This window comes from Scyliorhinus canicula, chromosome 18, assembly GCF_902713615.1.
Source record: "Scyliorhinus canicula chromosome 18, sScyCan1.1, whole genome shotgun sequence".
Taxonomy (NCBI): domain Eukaryota; kingdom Metazoa; phylum Chordata; class Chondrichthyes; order Carcharhiniformes; family Scyliorhinidae; genus Scyliorhinus; species Scyliorhinus canicula.
The window spans coordinates 30,158,976-30,186,818 of NC_052163.1; the positions used below are offsets into that span (position 1 = coordinate 30,158,976).

The 27,843-nt window shown below is 45.2% G+C and overlaps 1 protein-coding gene across 6 annotated transcripts in view; it reads right to left on the reverse strand.

Annotated features, from left to right (window-relative positions):
• Window positions 1–27,843, reverse strand: part of ccdc57 (coiled-coil domain containing 57) — a 276,573-nt gene that overhangs the window by 185,295 nt on the left and 63,435 nt on the right. For 5 of the 6 annotated variants that reach the window (XM_038776870.1, XM_038776871.1, XM_038776872.1 and 2 more), the window contains 2 exons: window positions 20,055–20,156; window positions 11,720–11,877 (listed from right to left, as the gene is read on the reverse strand). In XM_038776870.1, the coding sequence (XP_038632798.1) occupies window positions 11,720–11,877; window positions 20,055–20,156 (260 nt within the window). Of the gene's footprint in view, window positions 1–11,719; window positions 11,878–20,054; window positions 20,157–23,389; window positions 23,585–27,843 lie in introns of those variants that run through there. The other variant, XM_038776873.1, reaches the window with a different exon arrangement.

The following is a 27,843-nucleotide window of genomic DNA, read 5'->3' on the forward strand; positions in this document are numbered from 1 at the left end:
GAGGGCTGTCCCTTGCATTCACTTGAGCTTGCCCCCATTACAAAGCATAGCTTGTTTTTGCCATAGTTTCGATACATGATTTTACAGACTTTAAAGTTATCTATTGGCACATGAGTATGTAGCAGTTTTAGCAAAAACAGCAGGTGTTTAGCCACAGTATCAATGGCTCCCACATTTCATATTCCATCATCCAGCCATCTTCCTTGTTTCTCAAGGCTATTCGGCTTACAGTCATGAGCCAGCTCACAAATTCAATAACAACTCCCTTATTTGTAACTTTCCACTAATGTGTCCCATTAATTCTGGCTTGTTCTAGCTATTAACCCTTGCTTCACATTCTCACGACCAGCCCCAAGGTTTGGAGATGCAGACATTGTGAGGCTCCTAGATGCGGTGAAGGCCAGGAGGGATGCCCTGTTCCCCAGAGGATCCCAGGGGTGAGCTACAGGGCAGCCAGTGCCGCTTGAGATGAAGTGGCAGCGGCCGTCAGCTTAGGCAGCACTACCAGGAGGACTGGCCTCCAATGCCACAAGAAGGTCGACGACCTGCACCAGGCCGCACTAGCGAGTTGACACACCTTCCCCCCTCTGTGCAAACCTTCCCATCTCCACGCGACGGCACCCTCCAACTCTTCATTAGGCCCCCTCAATCCTCCCTTCACCCTCCCCCCAACCTTTCCTTCAAACACCTCCCTCCCGCAGCCCGCCCCTCCCCATTACCACCACTGTGACCCACACGTACGGCTAACAATGCCCTCTCCGTGTGGCCGCAGGAGAAGCTGTCCCACAATCGCCGGGAGGGGGGCCAGACTGGTGGCGGGGTACCAGACAAAAGAATCCTCATGATCTTCGAAGAACAGATCCAGGAGGTGATCGGGGTAGTCGAGGACAGACACAGAGGATCCACCAGGCCCCACCTGGAGGACCTGTCAAATAAGAGTTGTTAATGCCGTAAAGATTGACCCATCCCTCCCACTGACCCATGTCCATTTTCCCGCAGGACTTCCAGCCGACGGCGTCAGCCAGTCCGGGATGGCCCCCCTCCATTCCTTCATAAGACCACCTCGGAGGGGAGCTCCGAGAATGCTACCATCATGCATCACAGCTGTCATCCCCACCCTCCACCAAAGCAGAGACACACACCTCGGTGGGCTGCATTAGCGATCAGGTTTCTGGAGCACATTCTGGTGAGCATCACATAGTTGCTGATGCACATCAGGTGGAGGCAGTAATGCCCAGGCTAGAAAGCAGTCAGAGGTCTGCTGGATCACAGGACCCAGCTGTATCCCAGTCAGATGCTGAGCCTCTGGAACAGGTTTACCCGGAGCTGACAGTAGACGGTAAGGCTCGGCCGGGACATTCAGAGGGAGAGGTCAGCGACACTCCTGCAGGTCCATAGCCGATTGGAGAGGTCCCAGAGACTATGGGCACCAGCAATGGGTGACACCGAGGCGAACACTGCTAGGGTGGTGAACGCGGTGAAGCCTGGTGCACAACGTCAGCAGCATTAGTGGAGATGTCCAAGACATGGCTCAGTCGGGGACATCCATGGCTGAGGGCCTCGGCAGACTGTCCGACTCACTGGGGGACGTGTCCCAGTACCAGGCGGATCTTGATGAGGCCCTGCGGGATATGTCCCACTGTCAGATGGGAATGGCCGAGGCACTGCGAAGCTTGTCCCAAAGCCCAGGCTTAACTCTTAACTGAGGAGGGGGAAGGGGCATGGTAGTGTGCGTGGAATGCATTGGGAGAGAAGGGAGGGAGGGTGGTGGTACCATTGGGAGAATGGGGCTGTGGTGTACATCTGTACGAAAAACATTAAAATACCCTCACCACAATCAGTATGACGCCTCTGGCTTTTTGCTCTGCGATGCGGGTCGACCACCAATCCCACGCCCGATCACACCTAGACATGGGGTCCTGGTCCTGGTCCCCTCCCCCCACCCAACACACCCTGCCCCCCCCCCCCCCCCCCCCCCAGTTTCCCCGACAACCCCCTTCGAGCACAGGGTCAGCATGCCAGTGCTCCTGGACTCTTTGCCTGTGAGCAAAGATGGCTGCTCACCTCATAGGGTCCCCGCAACAGCTCTTTGGCCATGTTCACTTTTATCGAAAAGAGTACTAATCGGCGCCACTGGAGGTCGTTGGATATGGGATGGCTGCCGTGGGAAACAAGGCTGAAGTGGTGATTATTGATTTCTCGCCACACTACAGCAGGATCCCAATTTCGCCTACGGGAGCTGGCCGGTTGCATCACAAAAGGTTTGGCACCCGGCACGGTTCTGGTCTCTCCACTATTCACGGCCTCATTGTGCTCTCGTTCAGCACTTACTTATTGGGGGCTGTTAAAGGGAAAGCAGTACTTTGTCAATGTATCAGCAGTCAGTGTTAGGGTACCTAATGTTTCAAAACGAGGGCAATGAATCACTTATGTGGATGGAGAAGGATTTTCCAGATCATTTTTCCCAAACTGGTCCAGGCTTTTAACTGGTTTCTCACCTCTCCCAGGCTACTCTAAAACACTTTGTTCAAAGATTTCCCAGTGTAACGCCCAATATCAGTCAATACTGTACAATGCTAACACAAAAACACAAGAGGTACAGCAGGAGTAAACCATATGGCCCATTGAGCCTGCTCCACCATTCTGTATGGTCATGATTGAGCTTGACTTCACCTACACTTTCCCATCTCTCCCCCCCCCCCCCAGATGAAACCCAGATTACAGATAAGAAACTGGCATACGAGAAGTAAGCGACACTTACTTACTTGGGGCTGGTAAAGGGAAAGCAGTACTTTGTCAATGTATCAGCAGTCAGTGCTAGGGTTCCTACTGTTTCTAATTTATATCAATGATGTGGATTCATAAACTCGATGAAAAGGGTCTAATTCACAGATAATATTAAATTAACCAGAGAGTGATTTTACAAAAAATGGCTTCTTTAAAACTGTAAACGAGCAGAACTGTAACAAATGAAATTCAAGACTGATTTGTACAAGCTCCTGCACAAGAGAGATAAAAATGGAGAACACTTGTTCTCTATGAATGATCAGAAAGTTTTTTAAAAACGGCAAATCAAAAATAAAAACAGAGAAGGTTAGGATCACTCAGCAGGTCAGGCAATACCTGTGATAAATATGAGAAAGGCTCCACACCCAAAACAGAACACTGTCTATTTTCTCAACAAACACTGATAAGTGCTAAACAGGTTGAAGTTAAAAGCGATCTAGACAGATTAGTAGACTTTGCACAGTTAATCAGTATGAAGCCACAAGTAACAAGGCACAAAGAATGTTGCATCACTTGGCATCAATCCAATATAACCTGGGAAGCTATCATGCTGAATAAAAGTTGTGAAGTCCTCATCGAGTACTGCACCTAATGTTTCTCACTGTAATATAAATGAAGCAGTAAAGGCCTGGAAGTGATACAGAAAAGAGCTAAAAAGCCAATGACATATGTCAAAGGATGGAATACAAGGCAAGACTGATGAAACCAGTCCTTCAGAACTGAATGATATGACTGAGAAGGGACTTAATACAGTAGTTTGTTTTTATACCCACAATAAATTACGGCAATTAATTTTTTGTCTATCCCCTCAGTTTTTGAGATGACCTTGAGGGCTCTCAATTGGGCAGCTGGTCACTTAGAGTTTGAAATGAAATGAAATGAAAATCGCTTATTGTCACGAGTAGGCTTCAATGAAGTTACTGTGAAAAGCCCCTAGTCGCCACATTCCGGCGCCTGTCCGGGGAGGCTGGTACGGGAATCGAACCGTGCTGCTAGCCTGCTTGGTCTGCTTTAAAAGCCAGCGATTTAGCCCTGTGAGCTAAACCAGCCCATCGCGGGCCGGAGAATCGCCCCAGGGGGCTCGGCGCGGTGCGATTCCCGCCCCCGCCAATTCCCGGGTGGCGGAGAATTTGTGCCACGGCGGGGGCGGGATTTCTGGCGGCCCCGGGCGATTCTCCGACCCTGCGGGGGGGTCGGAGAATTTTGCCCCAGGTTTCCAATTAGATAGGGCCCATTGTAAGTCCATGCCAATCAGAACAGGATCAAAAAAACCAAACACAGTTTGCTGATAGAACCAAGTTATCAATAAAAGCATTAGATTCCATATATATAACAGAGTAATCAATGAATCCAGAGCATGGTAGCAAATGGAACTTTTTCCAATTCAAGCATCCTCTGCCAACATTGTTTCTTTTGCTCTGCCCTAACAATGCGCCTCAGCTCCAAACTCCAGAAAATACCAATTTTGCCCAACAACCATCTGAGCCTGAATCAGGGGCGGGACTCTCCCCTACCCGGCGGGGCGGGGGTCCCGGCGTAGCGCCAACCACTCCGGCGTCGGGCCTCCCCAAAGGTGCAGAATTCTCCGCACCTTTGGGGGCCAAGCCTTCACATTGAGGGGCTAGGCCCGCGTCGGAGCGGTTGGCATCACGCCGACTGGCGCCCAAACCGGCTCCAGCAGCCTTTGACGCCCGCCGCCGGGGCTGGCCGAAAGGCCTTCGCCGGCTCGGGCATGCGCTGGTGCGTCAGCTGCCGCTGACGTCACCACCGGCGCATGCGCGCTGGGGGATTCTCTTCCGCTTCTGCCATGGTGGAGGCCATGGCGGGGGCGGAAGAAAAAGAGTGCCCCCACGGCACTGGCCCGCCCGCCGATCGGTGGGCCCCGTGGCCACCATGGGGGCACCCCCCGCGGTCCGATCGCCCCACGCCGCCCCAGGACCCCGGGGGCCCGCTCGCACCGCTGATCCCGCCGCCACCAGAGGTGGTTCAAACCACGGCGGCAGGAGAGTCCTCCCAGCGGCGGGACTTCGGCCCATCGCGGGCCGGAGAATCGCCCCAGGGGGCTCGGCGCGGTGCGATTCCCGCCCCCGCCAATTCCCGGGTGGCGGAGAATTTGTGCCACGGCGGGGGCGGGATTTCTGGCGGCCCCGGGCGATTCTCCGACCCTGCGGGGGGTCGGAGAATTTTGCCCCAGGTTTCCAATTAGATAGGGCCCATTGTAAGTCCATGCCAATCAGAACAGGATCAAAAAAACCAAACACATTTTCAAAAGGATTGTTACACTTACATGCATTTTTCTGGATTTGATCCCTGATCTAAAGAAAAAAGGTAATTACGCACCTCACTTCCAAAATATCTTCATAGCTCTTTTAAGAGCTTGATGTACAGATATTAACAAAATTATCCACTAAACTATCCTCAAACATTGACAATGGGGTGATTATTGTTGTGTTATGCTGCTTCGGATAACACAAGCTGTTTCCTTGTTGTCGTCGCTACGAAAGGATGCTCCAGACCATGAAATGAGTTCAACGTGTTTATTGAACTATTAACACAGTTCTTAAATGAGTTTGACACTCTGCTCATCTACCTCTCTAGTAACTCAGTCTAACTATACCAGCTTGCTCTAAGCCATGTGCTGGGTGTGATGCTGCTGATCAACCCTGTCTAACTCTCTAGATGTCTTTCTGTGGAAAGAGGCAGAGCCTGTGTGCCCTGTCCTTTTATATGGGCGTGCAGTGACCCCTTGTGCTAATGCCACCTCTGGGTGTCCTGATTACCCATTGGTTGTGTCCTCTTCTAATGACCCATTGGTTGTATGTCTGCATGTTATGACATCTCTGGTGCTCCATCTAGTGGATACTTAGTTGTAGTGTATTTACATTAACCCCTTGTGTATATACAGTGATGCATATCACTACATCCCCCTTTTCTCGTGTTACATATTTTCTGTACTTTGTTAAAGAAAATTGTACAAAACAGGTAGATAAATGATGACATGTACAAGTTGTGATGATATTGATGATTATACAATACCAATTAACATTTATGAGTCCAAACGTTAGGAATTGGTATGGTCAAGTGGCTTGCTTGTTTTGTTGTTGAAGTGCTGATGTTGATGCTGTAATTTTCTTGTGAACGCCGTCAGTGTTCCTGTGACCATGAGGTGTTCAAATGGTCGATTCACTTCGTTGTCTGATTTGGACTCTTTTTTTCCCCCAAGCATATGGTAGAGATTCGGTATGTCATCTTTCCTGAAAGCTGGTTTGCTTGTTTGTAGTGGAGCAAACGTGAATCGGTGAGATTCGGAGTCATGCCATGGTATGTCTGCACTCTTGCCATTGTCTTGAGCTGTGCTGTCACATTGTCCTTCATGTGCAGAGTTGTACCATGTCGTACAAGTCCTTGTTCTATTGTTGTTGTTTTTGTTGTGTTTGTCGTGCTTGTTGTTGCTGCTGTTGCCTTTGTTATACTTCTTGTTGTTGTTTTTGTTCTTGTAAGTTTCGTTGTTGTGATTGTTACGCCCAATGACCGTTCCGTGTGGATAATTTGAATCTTTCTCAAAGTTACTTGTGTCAGTGTCCTTTGTGGTATCTGCTGTTTCATTAAGCGCTTCTTCTTGATGATTGTGTGAATGATCTGTTGCATTGATCTTGGTGACATCCGTCATTTGTGGTTGATGTGATTCTTCTTTGATTTCTTGGTGCTCCTATTTTGGAGTCATTTCAGGTTCACTTGAATCATCATTGATTTCTTGGTGCTCCTCTTTTGGAGTCATTTCAGGTTCACTTGAATCATCATTGATTTCTTGGTGCTCCTCTTTTGGAGTCATTTCAGGTTCACTTGAATCATCATTGATTTCTTGGTGCTCCTCTTTTGGAGTCATTTCAGGTTCACTTGAATCATTGATTTCTTGATGCTCGTCTTCTGGAGTCAAAATCTTCAAGATTTTATTTTCTTGTGGACAGGTTAGAGTAGATGAGGTTTTAATTGACATGGTCTCACTGGACTCGAGAGTAGTTTCACTTTGATTGTTGAGTGCTTCTGTACAAACAAGCTGAGATCTGTCAGTCTCGCTGTGATCTTGCACATCTTGTACAGGAATCGTGATTTCTTCGTCAATGGACTCACATACAGTGAGTAGACATTGAGTGTCTTCTTGTTGGTTAAATGAGCTGGGTAGACTTTCATAGTCTTCTTCTGGTGGCTCAAATAAGCTGGGTAGACTGTCATAGTCTTCTTCTGGTGGCTCAAATAAGCTGGATAGATCTTCATGGTCTGGTTTATGCAGGGACTGCACTATGGAGTCTTGAGTTGCTTTTATTGTGGAGTCTGTCAATGAGCTCGCTGTGGAGGCTTGTATCGATCTCTGAAGTCTTTCATCGCTCTCTGTGTGGAGTCGTACAGTGGTCTCGCTGTGGAGTTTTTCATCGCTCTGTGTGTGGAGTCGTGCAGTGGTCTTGCGGTGGAGTTGCTCGTCGCTCTCTGTGTGGAGTTGTGCAGTGGTCTCGCTGTGGAGTCGATCTGTGCGCTCTCAACGAAGTTGTGCAGTTGTCTCGCTGTGGAGTGTTTCACCGCTTTCTGTGTGGAGTTGAGGACTCTTCATGGTGCGTGGACCACTCTGTGCGGAGTCGGGGACTTTTCGTGGTGCGTGGACCACTCTGTGCGGAGTCGGGGACTCTTCGTGGTGCGTGGACCACTCTCTGTGTGGCGTCGTCTTCTTCTTGGGTATTTGACAGGTTGCTGTCATCCGATGTATCAACGATCTGCCATGGCATCATGGTATTGGATTCTTCTACCATGAGTAGAGTCATGTTGAGCTTTGCAACCGTGTTGCTGATGCAATGATCATCAAATCCGAAGAACTCATCCATGTCTGAGTAGTATTCTTCAATGTACAAATCATCTCTGTATTTCGGATTTGTTATTGTGCTCTCTATGTCCAATGATGAAATAATCTTCTGAGTAGTATTCTTCAATGAACAAATCATCTCTTTTTGTTTCGGATTTGTTATTGTGCTCTCCTCTTTGGGTGGTGCTAACTGCTTGTCCCAGGGTGCAGCAGAGATTGTTTTCAACTGCTGGGAGAAGTTCAGACATTGTTCTGTCTTTCAAGGTGAAAGAATTGTGTTTTGTGGCTTTAAAACTCTTCTTTGTTATTTTTGGATATTTCCCCTTTAAGTGGGTGTGGTCCGGGGCCGCTGACGTCAAGACGCTCGTGATGTCATGCGTAGGACTCCATTGCGATGCGCACGCTGAGGTTCCTTTACTGTGCGCTCTTTTCACAACTGCGCATGCGCGGCTACTCGCGCATGCGCAGAACACCATTTTGCCGATTCTAGGGAAATGCGCATGTGCGGACTGGTCTGGCTGGATACATGCAAGACGGCTGCCAATCAAAACTGCCATCTGCTTCTGTTGCAACCCTACCTCTGCTTCGTGGTGAGTATTCACGCCAGTTTTACCGATTTATTTTGTATCTACCTCGCTGTGGCTGTCGAATTTGTGCAGGATGGTCTGGAATTTCGTTCTGTCCTGTCTGTCAGAATATTTAAAGGGGTTGAAGATCTCTATTGCATGATCACCCGCAATGGTCAGTAGAAGAGCTATCGTCCGCGCATCGGCCGCTCCATAGTGGTCGGATGCTACCACGTATAGTTGAAATTTCTGCTTGAATGATCGTCAGTTGGCACTAAGATTGCCGGTAGTCCTGAGCTGATGAGAAGCCTCAATCTTGTCCATTGTGCCTGTATTCAGTAGCTGGTTGTCACAGATCTTGCTGAGTTGAACTAAATAGGTTGAACAGTCACTCCTGGTATCATGTTGTGTAATGCTGCTTCGGATAACACAAGCTGCTTCCTTGTAGTCGCTACGAAAGGATGCTCCCGACCATGAAATGAGTTCAACGTGTTTATTGAACTATTGACACAGTTCTTAAATGAGTTCGACACTCTGCAAATCTACCTCTCTAGTAACTCAATCTAACTATACCAGCTTGCTCTAAGCCATGTGCTGGGGTGTGATGCTGCTGGTCAACCCTGTCTAACTCTCTAGATGTCTTTCGGTGGAAAGAGGCAAAGTCTGTGTGCCCTGTCCATTTATATGGGTTGTGTAGTGCCACCTCTGGGTGTCCTGATTATCCATTGGTTGTGTCCTGTTCTAATGGCCCATTGGTTTAATGTCTGCATGACATCTCTGGTGCTCCCTCTAGTGGTTATTTAGTTGTAGTGTATTTACATTAACCCCTTGTGTATATACAGTGATGCATATCACCACAATTATCAGCCCACGTTACCTGTCAGCAAGAACGGCAATGCGGGTGTAAAATACGGCGAGAATCGGTGAAATCGCGTTCCCCAATCATCCAGGAACCTCACCGGTGATGTAATGAGACTCCCACCACAATAGGTTGGGAACCTTATTTAAATACATCAACATATCATTAGTGAGCCCTCCAACTAGGACGTTCCCCCCTCACTGCATATTCATCGGCCGTGATATTATGCTGGCACGATTCACAACAGCTGGACAGAAACAAGAACATGCTGACCTGACTTCCGAAGGGGGTATCGGAGGTGAGCACTCAGGTCGCCATCACCCTTCAGGGTGCCAATTGCAGAGGGGGATAGGTGAGGGCGCAGGGGATCCAGAGAAGTGCAACTTATGAGCCAGGGGGCGGGTCCAGTCACAGCAAATCAGGGGGGGTGCTCACTCCTGGGCCTTAGCGACTGTTCATGGCTGTGAGCCTCGAGGTTTAAAGTGACCTGGTGGCTGGGTTGCATGCATTGCTTCCCATGTGCTCCTGGCTGGGCTGGTGGCAATATTACCACCCTTCAAGAGTGCCAGCTGGGAAGTGGGTGGGAATAAAGTGAATTCACAAGGTCAGCAGTGGGAGACTGTGAGATCCCCGATTGGGGTCTCATGAGACGTCAGGTTGCATGGGCAGAATGGGGGACTTTGACAAGGACTGACTCCCAGCCTCATGAGGGCTGAAGATTCTCACATGAGAGAGGACAAGAGTAGTCAGAATAAATCCCACACTCAGGATGAACATTCAGGAGCTGGCTGATGATGCCAGTGCAATAGCCCTGAACACCCACTGAGACAGGCTACTAAGAGGTTCATGCATCAACGTGTGCGCTGTTCGAGCAGGCAATTGGACTGCTCAAGATGTGGCTCTAGTGCCTGGACCAGTCGGAGGAAGCCCTCCAATACACTCTCCAGTGTGATCCCCGCATCATTGTGGTCTGCTGCGGAGATGGAGGGGCACCACATCTCCTCCAATAAGGATGAAGTCGAGGAGGGCGGCGAGGGGCAAGCCATGGAGGAGGCAGAGGTAGAACCTCGGGTGATGGCCAGAGCCTGCATAGTGCGCAGAGTTAGAGATGTCCTCATAGCCTCTTAGTTTGGGGACAACCAGGACCAGGGCGTCAAGACCTCTCCCACCATGGGATCTTACATGATTTTAACACCGTGGGGCCTGCGGAAGGTCATCATGATGGTCACATCATTCATAGGAAGGGTGCTAAAGTGACTAACTGGACACTTCAGGTGAATGTTGATGACTTGCAGTGAGGACAACCTCTGCGAAATGTCTAACTCCTGCCTGCCAGAGAGACAAATGTAACCTGCCACTGAATGGGCCCAGAGAGGCTGAATGATACATTTCCCCCGAGGCCTACTTTCAGGCAGCACGAATGCTGCAGTGCTGCCTTCCTCAGTGTGCGGGGGTGGAGATGTGTCGCTCACAGGTAGGGGGGTGTCAAATAGACTGGGCATCTCAAGGGTCTCCTGAGTTCCCTCCTGCCTATCCTCTTTGGGTGCATGGGGGACCCTGGGCTCCACCATGGGATAGAGAAGCAGCTGCAGTGAGATCCAGAAGCTTCCCATCCTCTGGTTCTGACACTCGTGGATTCCCACTCGTGCCTGCACCATGCAGTTGAAGCACTGCACCATGGACCTCATGCCCTCAGCCATGGACATCATGAGATCAACCATGGAGTAGACATACCCCACCATAGAGTGCCAAAGTCTCAACTGTGGATAGTATCCTCGCAGTGTTGACCTTGTTGCGTCGGAGTGACGGCACCATCTCCTCGGACAGAAGGCGATGGGACGCCTCCAGTTGGCCTTGCAATCCAAAGAGGGGTGCTGTCATCCCTTCCTGATGCTCGCAACTCTGCCTTTGCAGTTCCAGCCGCCCTGGGATGTCTGGACCCAGCAAAGATCTGGACTTTGGCATCCCTCAGTGTAGCACATCCCTCCGCCTCTGCATGCTGTGGATCATCAGATGTAATATGCTCACCAGTGAGTGACCCAGAGGCCTGCCTACTACTTTCCACCGAGTTGTGAGTATCTGCACTGTTGGAGGGTGCGGGTGACAGGTGTGACACCCCTTCAAAGCTGGACTCCAAGATGTCTGGCGCTCACAATCGTGGCCACAGCCTCCGAGGTGGGGATGGTCACTTTGCTGACTGGACATCTTGTCCAATTATGGGTAGAGAGCTTCCCGCCTCTGCTTGACCCCATCGAGAAGTTTGCTGAGTGCTTCCTCTGTAAAACATGGTACAGTCTTTCTGGCTGCTAATCCTCTGATTGGACTTGGAACACATGCTGGGGAGGCATTTAAAAGGAGCACCCCACTGATTACAGAGATTACATTTTACCGGGGTAAGCGAATCTGAGGCAAGCCGCCACAAGCACTGTATGAAACACGTTTTTATGAAACTTTTGCTAAAGAAGCTGAATATATGATGACTTCATCGGCGACAGTGCCGTTGGGATTATCCACAGTCTTTTTGTCGGGACGGATTCTTTGAAAAAATATCGGACAATTCTGCCCTAAATCTGCAGAAAATTAGAGATATTGTCTGTATGTCATATCTTAAAAGAATTTAAAAACAAAATACAACTTTGTTCATACACCACAAACCTGATTTCTTTTAAGGCGACTACACCTTTCAATTCAAGCTCTTTTCTTTGAAGCTCTTTCTCCATTTTAGTGCTTCTTTTCTCTGCCCTCTGAAGTGATTCTCCAGCCTTTACTCCTGCCTCCCTCAGGAGCTCCAATTCTTTTGACAGAAGTTTCACCTGTATGGTCAAGTATAGGGCAACATAGATATGTTTCTTTATTCTTTGAAGTCTAAGCTGTGGCAATATATGCGAAGAATAGAATCTTTCAACTACACATTGCTGAAGAATTGATATAGACATTATGTAGAATGGCCTCCTTCTGCAATGTAAATTCTAACCATAGAATCAACAGTGCAGAAGGAGGCCATTCGGCCCATCGAGTCTGCACCGGCCCTTGAAAAGAGCACCCTACTTAAGCCCACACCTCCACCCTATACCTGTAACCCAGTAACCCCCACCTAACCTTTTTGGACACTAAGGGCAATTTAGCATGGCCAATTCACCTAACCTGCACATCTTTGGACTGTGAGAGGAAACCGGAGCACCTGGAGGAAACCCACACAAACACAGGGGGAACATGCAGGCTACGCACAGACAGTGACCCAAGCCGGGAATCAAACCTGTGACCCTGGAGCTGTGAAGCAACAGTGCTAACCACATAAAGTGGAACCACAAATTCACAAGAATTGCCATCGAAATTTGAGCTTAGATACATCAGCTAAATACAATTGGACATTTGAAATATAAAAGTTGATGGGGGGCATCTCCTTTCTCCTCTTGGCTCATTCCATTTCTACTCCCAATTATCCATGCTTAATCCAGTTGATCGGGAAACTAAATTTGACATGGAGTTGAATCATGCAATGGCATCCACTATGTTTCATCTGAGGTGGAGAAGCATTAGTTGGAGGAGAAGGATGGAGGGGTGGGAAAGATAGGCAAGTGGAGAGAGTTGCACATATATTCATGTTGCATCAGCTCTAGTTGGTAAAGTGTGCACTCAGACCATTGAAAATAGTTTTAAAGGAGGCACGGTGGTGCAGTGGTTAGCACTGTTGCCTCACGGCACGGAGGACCGGGTTCGATCCCAGGTCACTGACATGTGGAGTTGGCACATTCTGCCTGTGTCTGCAAGGGTCTCAGCTCCACAACCAAAGATGTGCAGTGGCTGGATTAGCCACGCTAAATTGTCCCTTAATTGGAAAAAAAATAATTAGGTACTTTAAATTTAAAAAAAAGAAAACAGTTCCAAAGGAATCCGTATACTTTTGTTTAAGATTATGTTGCAAACTTGGATCTGCCGTAGATACTCTCAGGTCATAGGTCTCTCAAGTAGGGGTAGCATCTTTCTTTTATAGAAATTGACTCATATTGTTATGCTGCCTCAAATTACCTACTAATGTTACAATAGGAACGTGATTCAGATCAGTCTCTTCAATTGCCATCTTTATTTCAGTCTTTCTATGGGTGTACTAAGTGAAAACCTAGTTGGATAATAAGATATAGATCATCCAGCTGTTTTATTTCCCATCTAAATGAACATACAGAACAACAGTTATAACTGAATTTACTTGTCTCCAATTCAATTGCCGTCTGTAATGACATCAAAGTGCTGAATATTAAACTCTACCCTACTGTAGTGAGCTCTCCCGCTTTTCTAACTATTTTGCTTTTAATCCATCATTCTTAACATCCTAGTGCTAGGATGCCTGGCTGTCTGTGTCCCCAAAGCCAGACTGTGCATGTTTGTGTCTGTGTTTTTCTTTATTTTAGGCTGTTCAAATCCAGCAAAAGATCAAAAAGGTGCTGATAAAATGGATGCAAAGCATTTATCATTTACTGAAATAAGCCAACGAATAGCTTTAATATCTGCTGTCAAGGAGAAGACACTGTCAAAGCTAGCTCAGTAGTATCTCAACTATTCATCGTCTCACACTTTTTCTTTGATATTTGCAGTCTATACAAGACAATATTTACAATAGTTTTTATTCAATCTCTCTGTGGAAAGATAGCTTAAAAATGCAGCAGTAGCAATTTACTGTTAGGTTCATGCCAATACGGGCATTCAATTGACTTAATTTTTTTTTTAGTTCACAAAAGGTTGTACCATGACTATTACCAAATTAGAATACAACAATGAAAACATGTTGATTAATCTATTCCAAAAACACAAGTATCTAACATTAACAACCCCCCCCCCCCCCCCCCCCCCAGCTAACAGTAACCAAACCAACTCCCTGAAATACATATCTGGTAGAACTCGTCAATCGACCGCCTCATGGCGTATTTGACCATCTTGAGGTGAAAAAACTCCATTAAATCACCAGCCACGTCGAGGCACTCTGGTGTTGCCAACCTCCAGCCCAGTAGGATACCCCTCTGGCACCATCAACGAGGCAAAGGTCAAGACATCCGTCCCCGCACCCATCTGAAGCTCAGGCACATCTGAAACCAAAACAATAGCCAGCAGAGGGCAAAACTCTAGCTCAATATTTAGGGTCACCGAAATGGTGTTGAAAAAGGAACCCCAGAAACCCACCAGCTTAGAACAGGACCAAAACATGTGTACATGGTGTGCGGGCCTCCTTGAGCAGTGCTCTCACCTATCCTCCACGCCCTCAATCAGGAGAAAATCCTCTCCAAGGTGGATGATGGCGGAACCACCGGGCAGTCCAAAAAAAAAATCTCTTAAAGCTTCACACCTGAATGTACCTAAAGATGTCCAAGCCTAACTGCTCAAATTTCTCCTTAGCTCCTCCAGACTGGCAAACCGCCACTCCAAAAATAAATCCCCCACTCTCTCCAGCCCTCTCTCTCTCTATGCACCAAATGTGGCATCTAACCTTGCCGGCTCAAACAGGTGCTGAGCACAAATGGGAGCTAGCCTTGAAGCTGCCCCTAACACCTAAATGCTGGCAGAGCGGTCTCCAAATCTTTCGCATGGACATCATGGATTTGTTGAGTACATTGCCATTGCCAATGGAAGTGGCGCCATCATCAATGCCCCAAACCTGTCACCCTACATGATCCCGATTCCATCTGAACCCAGAGAGCCCCCGGGTCCCCGCAGCACCCCAACACCTTCTCTGCTTGGTCGCCCAATAATAGTACAGCAAATTTGGCAACACTGGACTCCCTAGCCTGCATCTCCTTCTGAAGCGTCCTCCCTCCAAATCCTCAGGGTCTTACCCAACCAAATAACACCAGAAATAAGCTGCTCGATCCTTCGAAAAATTGACTTGGGTAAGAACACCGGGAGACACTGAAATAAAAATTGAAATCGCGGCTAGATGTTCATCATAGGAGGGGTTCTGGTGTGAGGTGCTCCAGAGAGTGGATGCCTCCATCTCGTGTGCGAGGTTGGGGCTGATACAGCTGAAGATGGTATATAGAGCACACCTCACAAGGGCAAGGATGAGACGGTTCTTTGAGGGGTAGAGAGTGTGTGTGAACGTTGCAGTCCTGGCCAAAGATGGAGGATTACTGGAAGGAGGATTACTGGAAGGAGGTTTTAAGGGTAATCTCTAAAGTGGTGCACGTGAAACAGGACCAGGGTCCTGGGAGGCCATATTCGGGGTGTCGGACCAGCCGGGGTTGGAAACAGGTGTGGAGGCAGATACTGTAGCCTTTGCCTCGTTGAGGCGGATCTTGTTGGGATGGAGATCAACCTCTCCACCCTGTGCCTTGGCGTGGCGGGGGACCTGTTGGAATTCTTGACTCTTGAGAAGGTTAAGTTTGAACTGAGGGGAAGGATGGAAGGGTTCTACAATTCATGGGTGTTATTCCTTATGCACTTTCAAGAATTGGATTACATCAAATATTGGGGGGGTGGGGGAGGGTTGGAAGAGTTGGGGGGAGGGGGACTATATATGCTAAGGGTGACTATGGGTGATTCCTGATTCCTTTTTGTTTTTTTGTTTATGTTAACATGTGGGCTGTTGTTTGGGGGTTTGGTGGGAAGATGGGATTATTGTTGTTGATAAGGGGATTGACATTGTATTCGTTACTGCTTATTGATTGTTTGTGGATGTAAATTTGGAAGAAAATGTCAAAAAGGAGAATAAAAATATATTTTTTTAAAAAGATGTTCACCGTAACTAATTGGACCACGGTCCACTCTAATAGTGGGAGACTCTCCCACCTCTGCAAATCCACCTTCACTCTATCTACCAGGTTTGTATAATTCAACCTCCAAAGCTGCCCCCAGTTCCCCGCCATCTGGACCCCTAAGTATTGAAAGCTAGTCCCCGTCATCCGAAACGCCATTAACCTGTATTTTAACCTTTTATGTGACACCTTATTGAATGCCTTTTGGAAATCCAAGTATACTACATCTATTCGTTCCCATTTCTGTACCCATTTCTGTCCCATTAAGTTACATCCACAAAAAATTCAAACAAATTTGCCAAACAGGATTTCTCTTTTGTAAAACGATGTTGACTTGTTCTAATCGTACTATATTTTCTAAATGCGTTGTTAAGACTTCCTTAATAAGGGCGGCACGGTAGCACAGTGGTTAGCACTGTTACTTCACAGCGCCGGTTTGGATCACTGTCTGTGTGGAGTCTGCAGGTTCTCCCTGTGTCTGCGTGGGTTTCCTCCAGGTGCTCCGGTTTCCTCCCACAAGTCTTGAAAGATGTGCTGTTAGTTTAATTGGACATTCTGAATTCTCCCTCAATGTACCCGAACGGCGCTGGAATGTGGCGACTAGAGGCTTTTTACAGTAACTTCATTGCAGTGTTAATGTAAGCCGACTTGTGACAATAAAGATTGTTATTATAATGGATTCCAGAACTTTTCCAATTACTGATCTCATGCTAACTGACCTATAATTCGCTGTAACAGTTTTACATTTGCTAACTTCCAATCTGCTGCGACCATTCCAAAATCTCGGGAACTTTGAAAAATCATAGCCAGTGCATGCACTATCTCTGCAGCAGTCTCTTTTCGAACTTCAAGAGGTAGGGCATTGGATCCTGGAGTTTTCCCAGTACTTTTCTGTGCTGATATGAATTACCTTAAATTCCTCATTCTTATTAGCCCATAGTTCTCTCCCCCCCCCATTTCTTGCATGTAACTTGTGTGATCTTCTGGGAAGACAGATTCAAAGTATTTGCAATTTCCTTATTCCCATGATAACAGTGCCCTGTCTCTGCTTCTAAGGGACCAATGTTTACTTCAGGTGCTCTATTTCTTTTGATACACAAGTAAAAGCTCTTACAATCCGTGTTTATATTCATGGCTGGATTACTTTCACAATTTTTTCCCTTTTGAATCATCTTTTTAATGGCCCTTTGGTGGTTTCTAAAATGCTTCCAATCCTCAGATTTACTACTATTCTTTGTAACATTAGAAGCCCTTTCATTTAATCTATCCATAACCTCCCTAATATGCCAAGGATGGACAAGTCTTGTTGAGCTTTTGTTCTCAATGTCATGTATTTTTGTTGAACATGTGAAATAGTTCCTTCAAATGTTTTGTATTGTTTAGTTACCACCATAACTCCTCACTTAATGTTGTAATTGCGTTCCTGAAAAGTCCAACTTTAAATGAAACAACATTAAGCAAATCAGATTTTACTATTACAACCCGTGTAGAAGCTGAAGTTAGGTTCTGTAGGGCCTTTCCTGTCAGACATTTTTTAAGCATTCACACCCTGAAATTTGTAAAACTGTGCATTCATGAATGAAAATATTTGAAAAATCTCCCGCTCACCAATCCTCTTGATTGCCAATTCCCTCTTCTGCTCTTTTTTGCTTCCCGCTCCCTCTCCCAAACACTCATTGTGAGCAAGGGCTCGAGGAGATACAGGAAGAAGCGAGCAAGAGAGCGAGGGGAACTGTAAGCGTATGGAGCAGAAGCAAAAGGGTGGCCAAGGGAGGGTTGGCAAATGCAAAGGTCTCAGAATTGGGGGGGTCTGTGAGCGGTGATGCTACTCCAAAATGGCAATCAGGTCATCTGATGCTGTGTCGGCACCAACATGACACAACACTAAAATGGAATTTCCGACACTAAATGCTCATTCTGCCCCATGAAATCTGCAACGTGTAAATGGAATGACTTAAAACTAGGCAACTTAAAATGATGCCTTACTGTACTTACCCAATCAACCTTAGGCAGCTCTCCCCTCATTACTATGTAATTGGATTTGTTTAATTCAAGATTCTTGTTGGTCATGTCCTTCAAATTTATTATGGAATTAAATTTTATTATGATCACTATTTCTTAGTGGATCTTCTACTATGACATTACTAATTAACTCTGCCTCATTGCACAATATCAGATCCAAAATAGCTTTATCCTGAGTTGGTTTCACAATATAATATTCCAGAACTGTCATAAAAGCAATGCTCCAGAAAACTATCATGAAAGTATTCAAAAAGCTACTCTACCAGAAAACCTTCGCCAATGCAAATTCCCTAATGTACATAAAGATTGACAACTGTTACATTGCCTTTGCTACAAGCTCCAATAATTATTTGTTCAATGCTCTGCCCAATGGTATAAACTACTGACAGGGGGGCTATTAACTATACCCTTCAACATTTTCTGGCTATAGTTATTTCTAATCACCACTCATACTGAAACTACACCCTGATTTTCTGAGCCAAGATAGCTTTGCAATGATGTCCTTATGGCGTCCTTTATTATCAGAGTTACTCCTCTTTTTCTATTCTGCCCATCTTTTCAAAATGTTGTATACCCCCGGAATATTTATTTCCCAACCTTGTCTCCAAAATGGTGATTAGATCTAAACTATCTATCTCTAAATGTGTCACTCAGTCATGTATCTTATTACAGATGTTCCATGAATTCAGATAGTGACTTCAATTTATTTTTGTTTATTACTATTCCCAGCAGGATTTTACTCTCAGATGCACTATTACCACTAAACTCTCTGTTCCAACCCAGCTTGGCTTTACCCACATCGATATCCTTTTCTATTGCCACAACCTTTATCTTTGGATTCCTAAATGTTCCTTCACCTGAACACTCTTCCCTCTGTTAGTTTAAAGCCATTTTTCCTTACTGGTGAATCGATTTGTCAATCTTCAATTTGTAGAATTAAAAAGCAAATGAATGCTGCAATTATTAAGCATGTTGTTCCTCAATGGAAAAGTATTTTTAAAAGCCAAACTGCATCATAAATACTTCAATGTAATAACCTTGCTAAAGCTGACTACATAGCATTTTTAGCTGAAACAGCTGTTAGTGCCAGCATGGTTATCAAAAGATAAAAGCAAATTGCTGCGGATGCTGGATTCTGAAACGAAAGAGAAAATGCTGGAAAATCTCAGCAAGTCTGGAAGCATCTGTAGGGAGAGAAAAGGGCTAACGTTTCGAGTCCGATGACTCTTTGTCAAAGCTAACAGACAGAGAAAGTGGGAAATATTTATACTGTGGAGTGAGAATGAAAGATGAGTTATAGCCACAGAAACCCAGGAAAACGGGGTGGTAATGGCCACAGAAACCAAGGGAAAGAGCTAATGGCAGTCCCCAGAGAGGACAAAAGATGTGAAAGGTCAAACAGCAGGGAAACTAACATCAGAGGATGAACTGTAGAAGTGGGGGAGGGGAAGGGGGAAGCAAAGAGGAGAAAGGTGAAAGAAAGGTGGATAAGATTGGGGGAGGGGGGGGGAATTAAATGTATATTAAGAAAGAAAGAAATGGTAAAAGACAGTTGAAATGAAATGAAAACAAATAAATCGAGGTGGGGTAGAGCTGATCATCTGAAGTTGTTGAATTCAATGTTCAGGCCGGAAGGTTGTAGCGTGCTCTCTGGGGATTGCCATTAGCATTCTTTCCCTTTGGTTTCTGTGGCCATTAGCACCCAGTTTCCCTGGGTTTCTGTGCCCAAAACTCATCTTTCATTCTCACTCCACAGTATAAATATTTCCCACTTTCTCTGTCTGTTAGCTTTGACAAAGAGTCATCGGACTCAAAACGTTAGCTCTTTTCTCTCCCTACAGATGCTGCCAGACTTGCTGAGATTTTTCAGCATTTTCTCTTTCGTTTCATGGTTATCAAAAGTATGTTTTTTCCTAGTTGAGACAAGTTCACCCAAAGTGAACTGGAGAGTAAGTGGAACATTTTGATTGAAGCCTTTCTGGAGATGTGTACAATGGTTAGATGCTTATTTATGGACATTGAGGATTCAGTGGGCTTTGCCTGAAGTATATTTGTGCAATAGAGTGTGAAATGGCTGCTCAGACATGTATAGTAATGGAGAGATTATTAATAAGCTTTTCCTGTCTAGATTTGCAGTAGACTAGCTCTTTCTACAAGTGCAAGTATTGGGTTAGTGACAAGCTGATTGACTTAACAGCAAACAGCAATGGAAACTCCCCACAAACCTTCAGTTCACTTGTAAGTACTGCATTACTCATTTCATCTGCTCGGAGCGTAAACTCATGTTCTCGATGCCTCATCTCAGCATCAAACTCTGCCAACATTTCCTGAAAGAATGCAAATATACAAATTGATGCTGAAATACCATTATCGTTTTAATTAATTAAAAGCATTTTAAAGTGAAGGATACAAAACACTTCTTATTCTAGCCTTTACTTTTTACTGAACGTACTCTGAGGATGTTCCTATCCCATGGTCAATAACAATAAGAAGATTTGCATTTATATAATGACTTTCATGATCACTAGACATCTCAAAGCACTTTACAGTCTATTAAGTATTTTGAAATGTTGTCATTATTGTACTGTTATACTGCAGCAAACATTACAGCCAAGTTGCACACAGCCAACTCCCACAAACAGCGGTATAATTATCACCACATTATCTTTTTTTTGTTGTGTTGTTTGGCAGATAACTGGAGATAATGCCCTTGTTATCCTTCAAAATAGGCTTGAGCATAAAAATCAAGGCTGTCAACTCTAGTGTAGTACTAATGGACTACTTTGGGAGGTGTTGTCTTCCATATGAGCCGTTAAAAACCAGGTTGGGTTGCCTGCTTGAATGTAAAAAGTACCATGGAACTATTTTCAGGAAGAACAGAGGAGCTATCCCTGGTGTCCTGGTCAATATTTCTCTCAGTTAACATAAGTGAAAAAAAACAGATCAGATTGTTGTGCAAGCTTGCACTCCAACAAATTAATTGAGTTTAAGTCATTGCTACTTTCCTTCTCCAACAAAACAATTCAACTCCCCAATTTGGCTCCGTTCCTGTCAATATTTATTTTTTCTCCACTCTTAGAACATAGAACATAGAACAGTACAGCACAGAACAGGCCCTTCGGCCCTCAATGTTGTGCCGAGCCATGATCACCCTACTCAAACCCACGTATCCACCCTATACCCGTAACCCAACAACCCCCCCCTTAACTTTTTTTTTTATAAGGACACTACGGGCAATTTCGCATGGCCAATCCACCTAACCCGCACATCTTTGGACTGTGGGAGGAAACCGGAGCACCCGGAGGAAACCCACGCACACAGGGGGAGGACGTGCAGACTCCACACAGACAGTGACCCAGCCGGGAATCGAACCTGGGACCCTGGAGCTGTGAAGCAATTATGCTAACCACCATGCTACCCTGCTGCCCCAAAATCTTCTGAAATCACTGATTCCTATTAGAAAGAGTAGGTGCCAGGTGGAATCTCACACAAATCTCTCTCTCGGACTGTAGTAAAATGACCCAAGAGTTTCAAATATATATTTTTGAAAGCCTGTAACTCAAACCTACAAACTGTGTCCTATGTATCTTTCCACCTTCAAAGCTTATGTTCATGGCAACATGAATCACATAAGCCTTGCATCCAGGTAGAAATGCTAACTAGCTAGGCAGCACTGTGGCACACTGGTTAGCACTGCTGCCTCACAGCGCCGAGGTCCCAGGTTCGATTCCGGCTCTGGGTCACGGTCTGTGTGGTGTTTGCACATTCTCACTGTGTTTGCGTGGGTTTCGACCTCACAACCAAAAAATGTGCAGAATAGGTGGACTGGCCACACTAAATTGCCCCTTAATAGGAAAAAATGAATTGGGTACTCCAAATTTATTTTAAAAAATAAATACTAACTAGCTATCCTTTAGACTTCCAACTCCATTCTATGTTTTAAGATAGAAAAAAACAAAAAGTAGTCAGTTAAAGTATAACCATTTGCAAAACCCTCCATTCTTAACACCGTCCTGGAACTTGGGAGACTGGCAGTGCATCCACTGTCAGCACAGCTGCTTCTGTCATTGTGTACAAGTGTGAATACCTTGCATCTTCTCCCAGTAAACCAACCAAAGCTATCCTCTTAATCTTGAACAATCAAACTGCCCATGTTTACTGAAAGCTGAATTCAGAACAGGTCACAAAAAGCCCCTTTGTTCCTCCATTTTTTATCTTTGTTATATTCAGTGAAAACAGTATAGAACAAAATCTTGACACAAGAATAACCATCATCAATTAAGGAGGGTTCTGGTAAAAGCATGTGGCAAACAATAAAATTCCACTGTAAAATTTCTCAGTTGAAGCTACATGGTTTTCTTTTCTCTCTCTCTTATAAGGCCACAAAGGAATTCTCACCGAGTAGTTCAAAGAAACTTTGTTTATTTACAATAACTATTTTATACACCACACGGTAGATCCCAACCTGGTCTGTCTTGCTGGTGCCTAACTGGCCGGCTTTATTATCATACAACTAGACACTGTTTAGAGGTCCCCCCCGCCCCCTTAACGGGGGAGCTCATATTCTGAAAGGTTCACGAAGAAGTTAATTGTTCCCACCCCGTAAGATGCCTGTGGGTTATAATATTCTCTCAATCATTTGCATCCTTTTTGATTTGCTTAAGAGGTTGTTTTCTTTTTATGACAAGGTTTTATGGGCTTTGGCTTTCCCCATCACATGATAATTACCCAAACTCTTATTTGTGCTTTGAGGTGAAGTTAACTATGTTTATCATGTGGTATGTTTGTTAGGTGTGTACGTAGGTTTTGCTTACGGCTAATCGTCACCCAGAAAGTTCTGCTGCATATAGAACAAGGTACTGCAGACAACTGAGGTTTGGACAAGTTGCTGGCTTGGGATTTCCTCTTCTTGCGTATTCTCTTTGCCCCTGACATGCACTTGCATTCGAAGACCATCTTTTTTTGTTTGTTTGTGTCAGCTGCGGCAACCCGAAGCAAGTTTCTCCCAGGACTCAACGTCCATATCAAAACTCCTGGGTGAAGCCTTCTGTCCTTGGTGTGCTTCTTTTGATCACCATGAGAATGCACCCCAAACTCAAGCTCGCTCTCCACAGAAGATTCACTTGGGTGAACGAGTATCAGGCATTCTAGCGACATGACCACCTCAAACCAGAACCTTTGCAATTAAGTTCAGAAAACTATTGAACTATGTGGTACATCACAGTCAAGCTCAAACCCGTTATCGCAGGATGCTCTTTCAGGAAATCATATGTAGTGATCACGAGTAGGAGCCGTGACAAATTGTCACTTTCTTACCCAAGGACATCCTGGGTGCACTGTACACAATATTTGTACTTTTTTAACGTTGGTACTCATTTAGGGTTATGCAGCATATACATCCCCAAGTTACATTGTCACTTTCTGAATTTCAATTAATAAACTCGACTGGGCTTCCTAGAAACTTTGCTTCAGTGAAACACTGTTTTCATTAATACTGCAACAACTATGAATCCTAAGCACTGGTCCCCCAAGCTAATCTTACAACCTTGGTTGACCATACCTGAATTACACCACAGACTCCATCTGTTGTTTTCAGTTGTATAAAAATATAATTATTTCAGTCATGGGAATCAAAGCTGACAATTTAGATATTGATGACATGAATTATAAGAAAAGGTGGTTGATTGGACATACAACTAGTCTGACACTGAAATAGATAGTTGATTTTTGTTCGGTGCTTTTCCAGCAAGGGACATCATGTGGCTACTTGGTATTCTTTCCTTGTAACTCACCTCACCAGTTTAGCTGGCTTTGAATGGCTATAATTATGTGGACTCAGCAGATACTGCATTAATTCCCAGAGCTAATCCACTAAAAGAGCAGTGTGAATGGGAGGCAGTGACAATCTCCAACAAAGGGCACTTTAAACTTCAGGGGAATTACTCAAATATTTGAGTGGTGTGTTATCTGATAACTTTAAGAAGAAATAATTTGGCTTATCTGAAGCTGCATTCACATTACAACTGTAGCCTTTGTGCAAGGCAAAACAATTTCCCATTGACACAGTTATAGTGCATAAAACGGCTATGCACCAGTGCTAAATTTCAAATATTAATGTACCCTGACATGCAGACATTTTAGACAGTACTGTGACCCAACAAGCATTGCAGATCCTGCTACACGCCCCCAAGTACATTTCCCAGTCAGTGCTGTATTGATTGATCTCTAAAGGATAAAGTGGGAAAATGGGACTGACTGGTTTGCTCTGTAGCGAACTGGCATGGACTTAATGGGATGATGGGCCTCCTCCTGTGCCATAATGACTATAACTTTTTCAATTCTCAAAGAAATGCAATTGATTTTATCATAAATCATTTATTTGTTAAATATTTTATTTGTGCAGTGGCATCATACAGTACAATTTGAATAGCTCAGTAAATTGACAAAGAAGAAATGGTCTAATTAAATCAAAATTTCAGTAGACTAATCTAGAATTTCAGCATTTTGGCTAGTTAATAACTATGCAGTCAAGAAAAGTCCCAGTTTGCTGATGGTAAATTACCCAATGTCAGCTGGGTGTTGATAAAGGTGTTGCTGCTGGCTTCTGTGCCTCTAAATTAAGAGAAGAATCTGCCAGGCTTTGTTCTCCTGACTTGTTATTCACGAATCCTTCCTTGAAAGACGCATGCTTGGACATTCGAGGACAGATCAGGCTTGGCTGTGATAGAACAGCCTGCCAACACTCACCATGAAGGTTCACAAATAATGCTTCCTTAAATGATGCTTACTAATTTGATCTATTAACTTGTGCTCTCAAAAGAGGGATGAAAATAGAAAAAAAGACACTGCATTTGTACTTTAATCCTTTTAATTACTTATAAAGATGAGCCTAATTTTTGGAAAAAGCAGCACTAATAAGAATGTTCGATGATGCTACTACACTCAGCATGACTGCAATACGATGAGCAAAAACATTTCAAACAAGGGCAGCACGGTGGCGCAGTGGTTAGCATTGCTGCCTCACGGCGCCGAGGTCCCAGGTTCGATCCCGATCTGGGTCACTGACCGTGTGGAGTTTGCACATTTTCCCCGTGTTTGCGTGGGTTTTGCCCTCACAACACAAAGATGTGCAGGGTAGGTGGATTGGCCACGCTAAATTGCCCCTTAATTGGAAAAAATGATTGAGTACTCTAAATTTATTTTTAAAAAACATTTCAAACAAAAATATCTCAATTTTTGATCACGAATTTGAAATAGAAATCCATTAGAATCATATTTGGATCAGATAGACAAGAATTCAATGAAAAAGATAAGTTAATTTAAATATATACATATATATATGTAGTCTGTCTTTTAGGTACTTGTCTCGGTCACAAACATTCTGATGAACTGAATTAATTTAAAAGTTCCTGTATTGTACGCCAGTTCACTCAACATTTCCTTTCCTGTAAGTGCCGAGCTGCTTGTATATTTTTGCTGCATGTGAAAGGAGTACCATTGTCTGTTGCTAAAGCAACTGTTGAATTTTATTTAGCTCTGGACACTGTTGTAGTTTCGATAAAGCTCAGTTTTCATATGGCATCGTCTTTGGCTGCTCTTGGATTTTTTTTGTTAATTCTGACATGTGGGGCAGCATGATGGCACAGTGGGTAGCACTGTTGCCTCACGACACCAAGGACCCGGGTCCAATCCCGGCCCCGGGTCACTGTCCATGTGGAGTTTGCACATTCACCCCATTTCTGTGTGGGTCTCACCCCCACAACCCAAAGATGCACAGGGTAGATAAATTGGCCATGGTAAATTGCCCCTTAATTGAAAAAAAAAGAATTGGGTAGTCTAAATTTATTTTTAAAAATAAATTCAAGATGTTGGCACAAAATTTATAACAGGTTCATTAACCTGGTGTTAGCTTTCCTCAAGCTCTAATTTTCATTTCAGCAGATTCATTATTTAAATTTTCACCATTTTTTTTGCTTTAAACTTGGTCAAACTTGCTAAGAATTATAATAAAGCTTCAGCACTAGTGCTTTAAGACTTGTTTTAAGTTTTCACCATAAAGCAGAGGGAACGAGAGTCCACACTACTTGAATGCTTTAATGTCCTTGTCAACCTGTGGGATGAGCACACGAGAAACTACGTTCTGCCGAACATGAAACTTTAGGGCAAGATCTTCTGGTGTCGCCGACGGGGCACCCCCTGTGTGAGTTTTTCAGTGGTAGGGGGTGGATTCAATGGGAAATCCCATTGACAGCGGTGGGACAAGATCCTCTCAGAAACACGCTATAGGGAGGCAACTGAATCTCGCCACAAGCTATGTATTGTGCAAAGGAGTAAAAGGCAACAGTATATAGACAGGTCTGGAGGGTGATGGAATGTGTCCAGTCAAATCTATAGGCATTTAGAATACGTGAGCTTGGTCGATTGTGTTTATAGGAATAAACAATCGAGTTTACAATAATAAAATGATTGGAAGTGATCAAAAAGGATAATTGCATTTTTGCTGGGTATCTGTTTTGCTATGATTTATTCACAGAAAATATGAAATGCCATGGCAAAGGTAAAAATTGTATAAAAGTATGCGAGAATCGCCATACACCTTTGCTTATTTAAGAATCACATGTATGGTGTCTCAGTAAAGACCTGATCCTGCATTGTTACAACTGAATATCATAGAATCATAGAATTTACTGTGCAGGTCATTCGGCCCATCGAGTCTGCACTGGCTCTTGGAAAGAGCACCCTACACAAGCCCACACCTCCACCCTATCCCCATTACCCAGTAACCCCACCCAACACTAAGGGCAATTTTGGACACGAAGGACAATTTATCATGGCCAATCCACCTAACCCGCACATCTTTGAACTGTGGGAGGAAACCGGAGCACCCGGTGGAATATGTGTGCGTTAGCTCTGTTGTTTAAGATAATGAAAACAAGCTGGATGAACTTAACGCCAGACTTACCTCTCAGAGGGAAGTAAGAGACTGCTGCGTGCTCTGTTTCACAGAGACATGGCTCACCCCCGCCTCACCGGACTGTGCCATACAACCTGAAGGCTTCTCTATTCACCGGGCGGACCGCACGGCATCTTCAGGCAAAGCGAAGGGTGGAGGGGTTTGCCTCCTCATCAACTCCTCCTGGTGCTTGGATGTGGTGACCCTGGCAACCTACTGCTCCCCAGACCTGGAATACCTGACCGTAAAGTGCCGCCCATACTATCTTCCACGTGAGTTCACTTCAGCCGTTATCACAGCGGTCTACATCCCACCCCAGGCAGAAGTGAGGAAGGCGCTGGATGAACTGTACACAGTCATAAACAACCATGAAACAGAACACCCGGAGGCCCTGTTCATTGTGGCCGGAGACTTCAACAAAGCCAACCTCAAGAGTGTACTGCCAAAATTCCACCAGCACATCTCCTGTACCACCCGGGGCGACAACACTCTTGACCACTGCTACTCAAAAATCAAGGGCACCTACCGTTCCATCCCCCGACCGCACTTTGGGAAATCAGACCATAAGACTGTGCTCCTTCTCCCGGCTTACAAGCAGAAACTCAAGCGGGAGAATCCAGCTAAGAAGGTTGTGCAGTGCTGGTCTGAGGAGACAGAAGAGCTCTTACGTGACTGCTTGGAGACAGTGGACTGGTCCATATTTAAGAACTCAGCGACTAACTTAAATGAGTATGTCACCACCGTCACAGACTTCATCAGCAAATGTGTGGACGACTGCGTGCCAAAGAAAGCAGTACGTACGTTCCCCAACCGGAAACCATGGCTCAACCGCGAGATTGACTCCCTACTGAAGGACAGAGCTGAAGCGTTCAAGGCAGACGACCCTGTCCTATACAAGAAATCCAGGTACGACCTCCGCAAAGCCATCCGAGATGCCAAGAGAGAATATCAAACTAAGCTAGAGTCACAGACAGACTCTCGGCGGTTGTGGCAAGGACTAAGCAACATAACGGGCTACAAAGCGAAGCCGAGCAGTATCTCTGGCAGCAGTGCACCCCTCC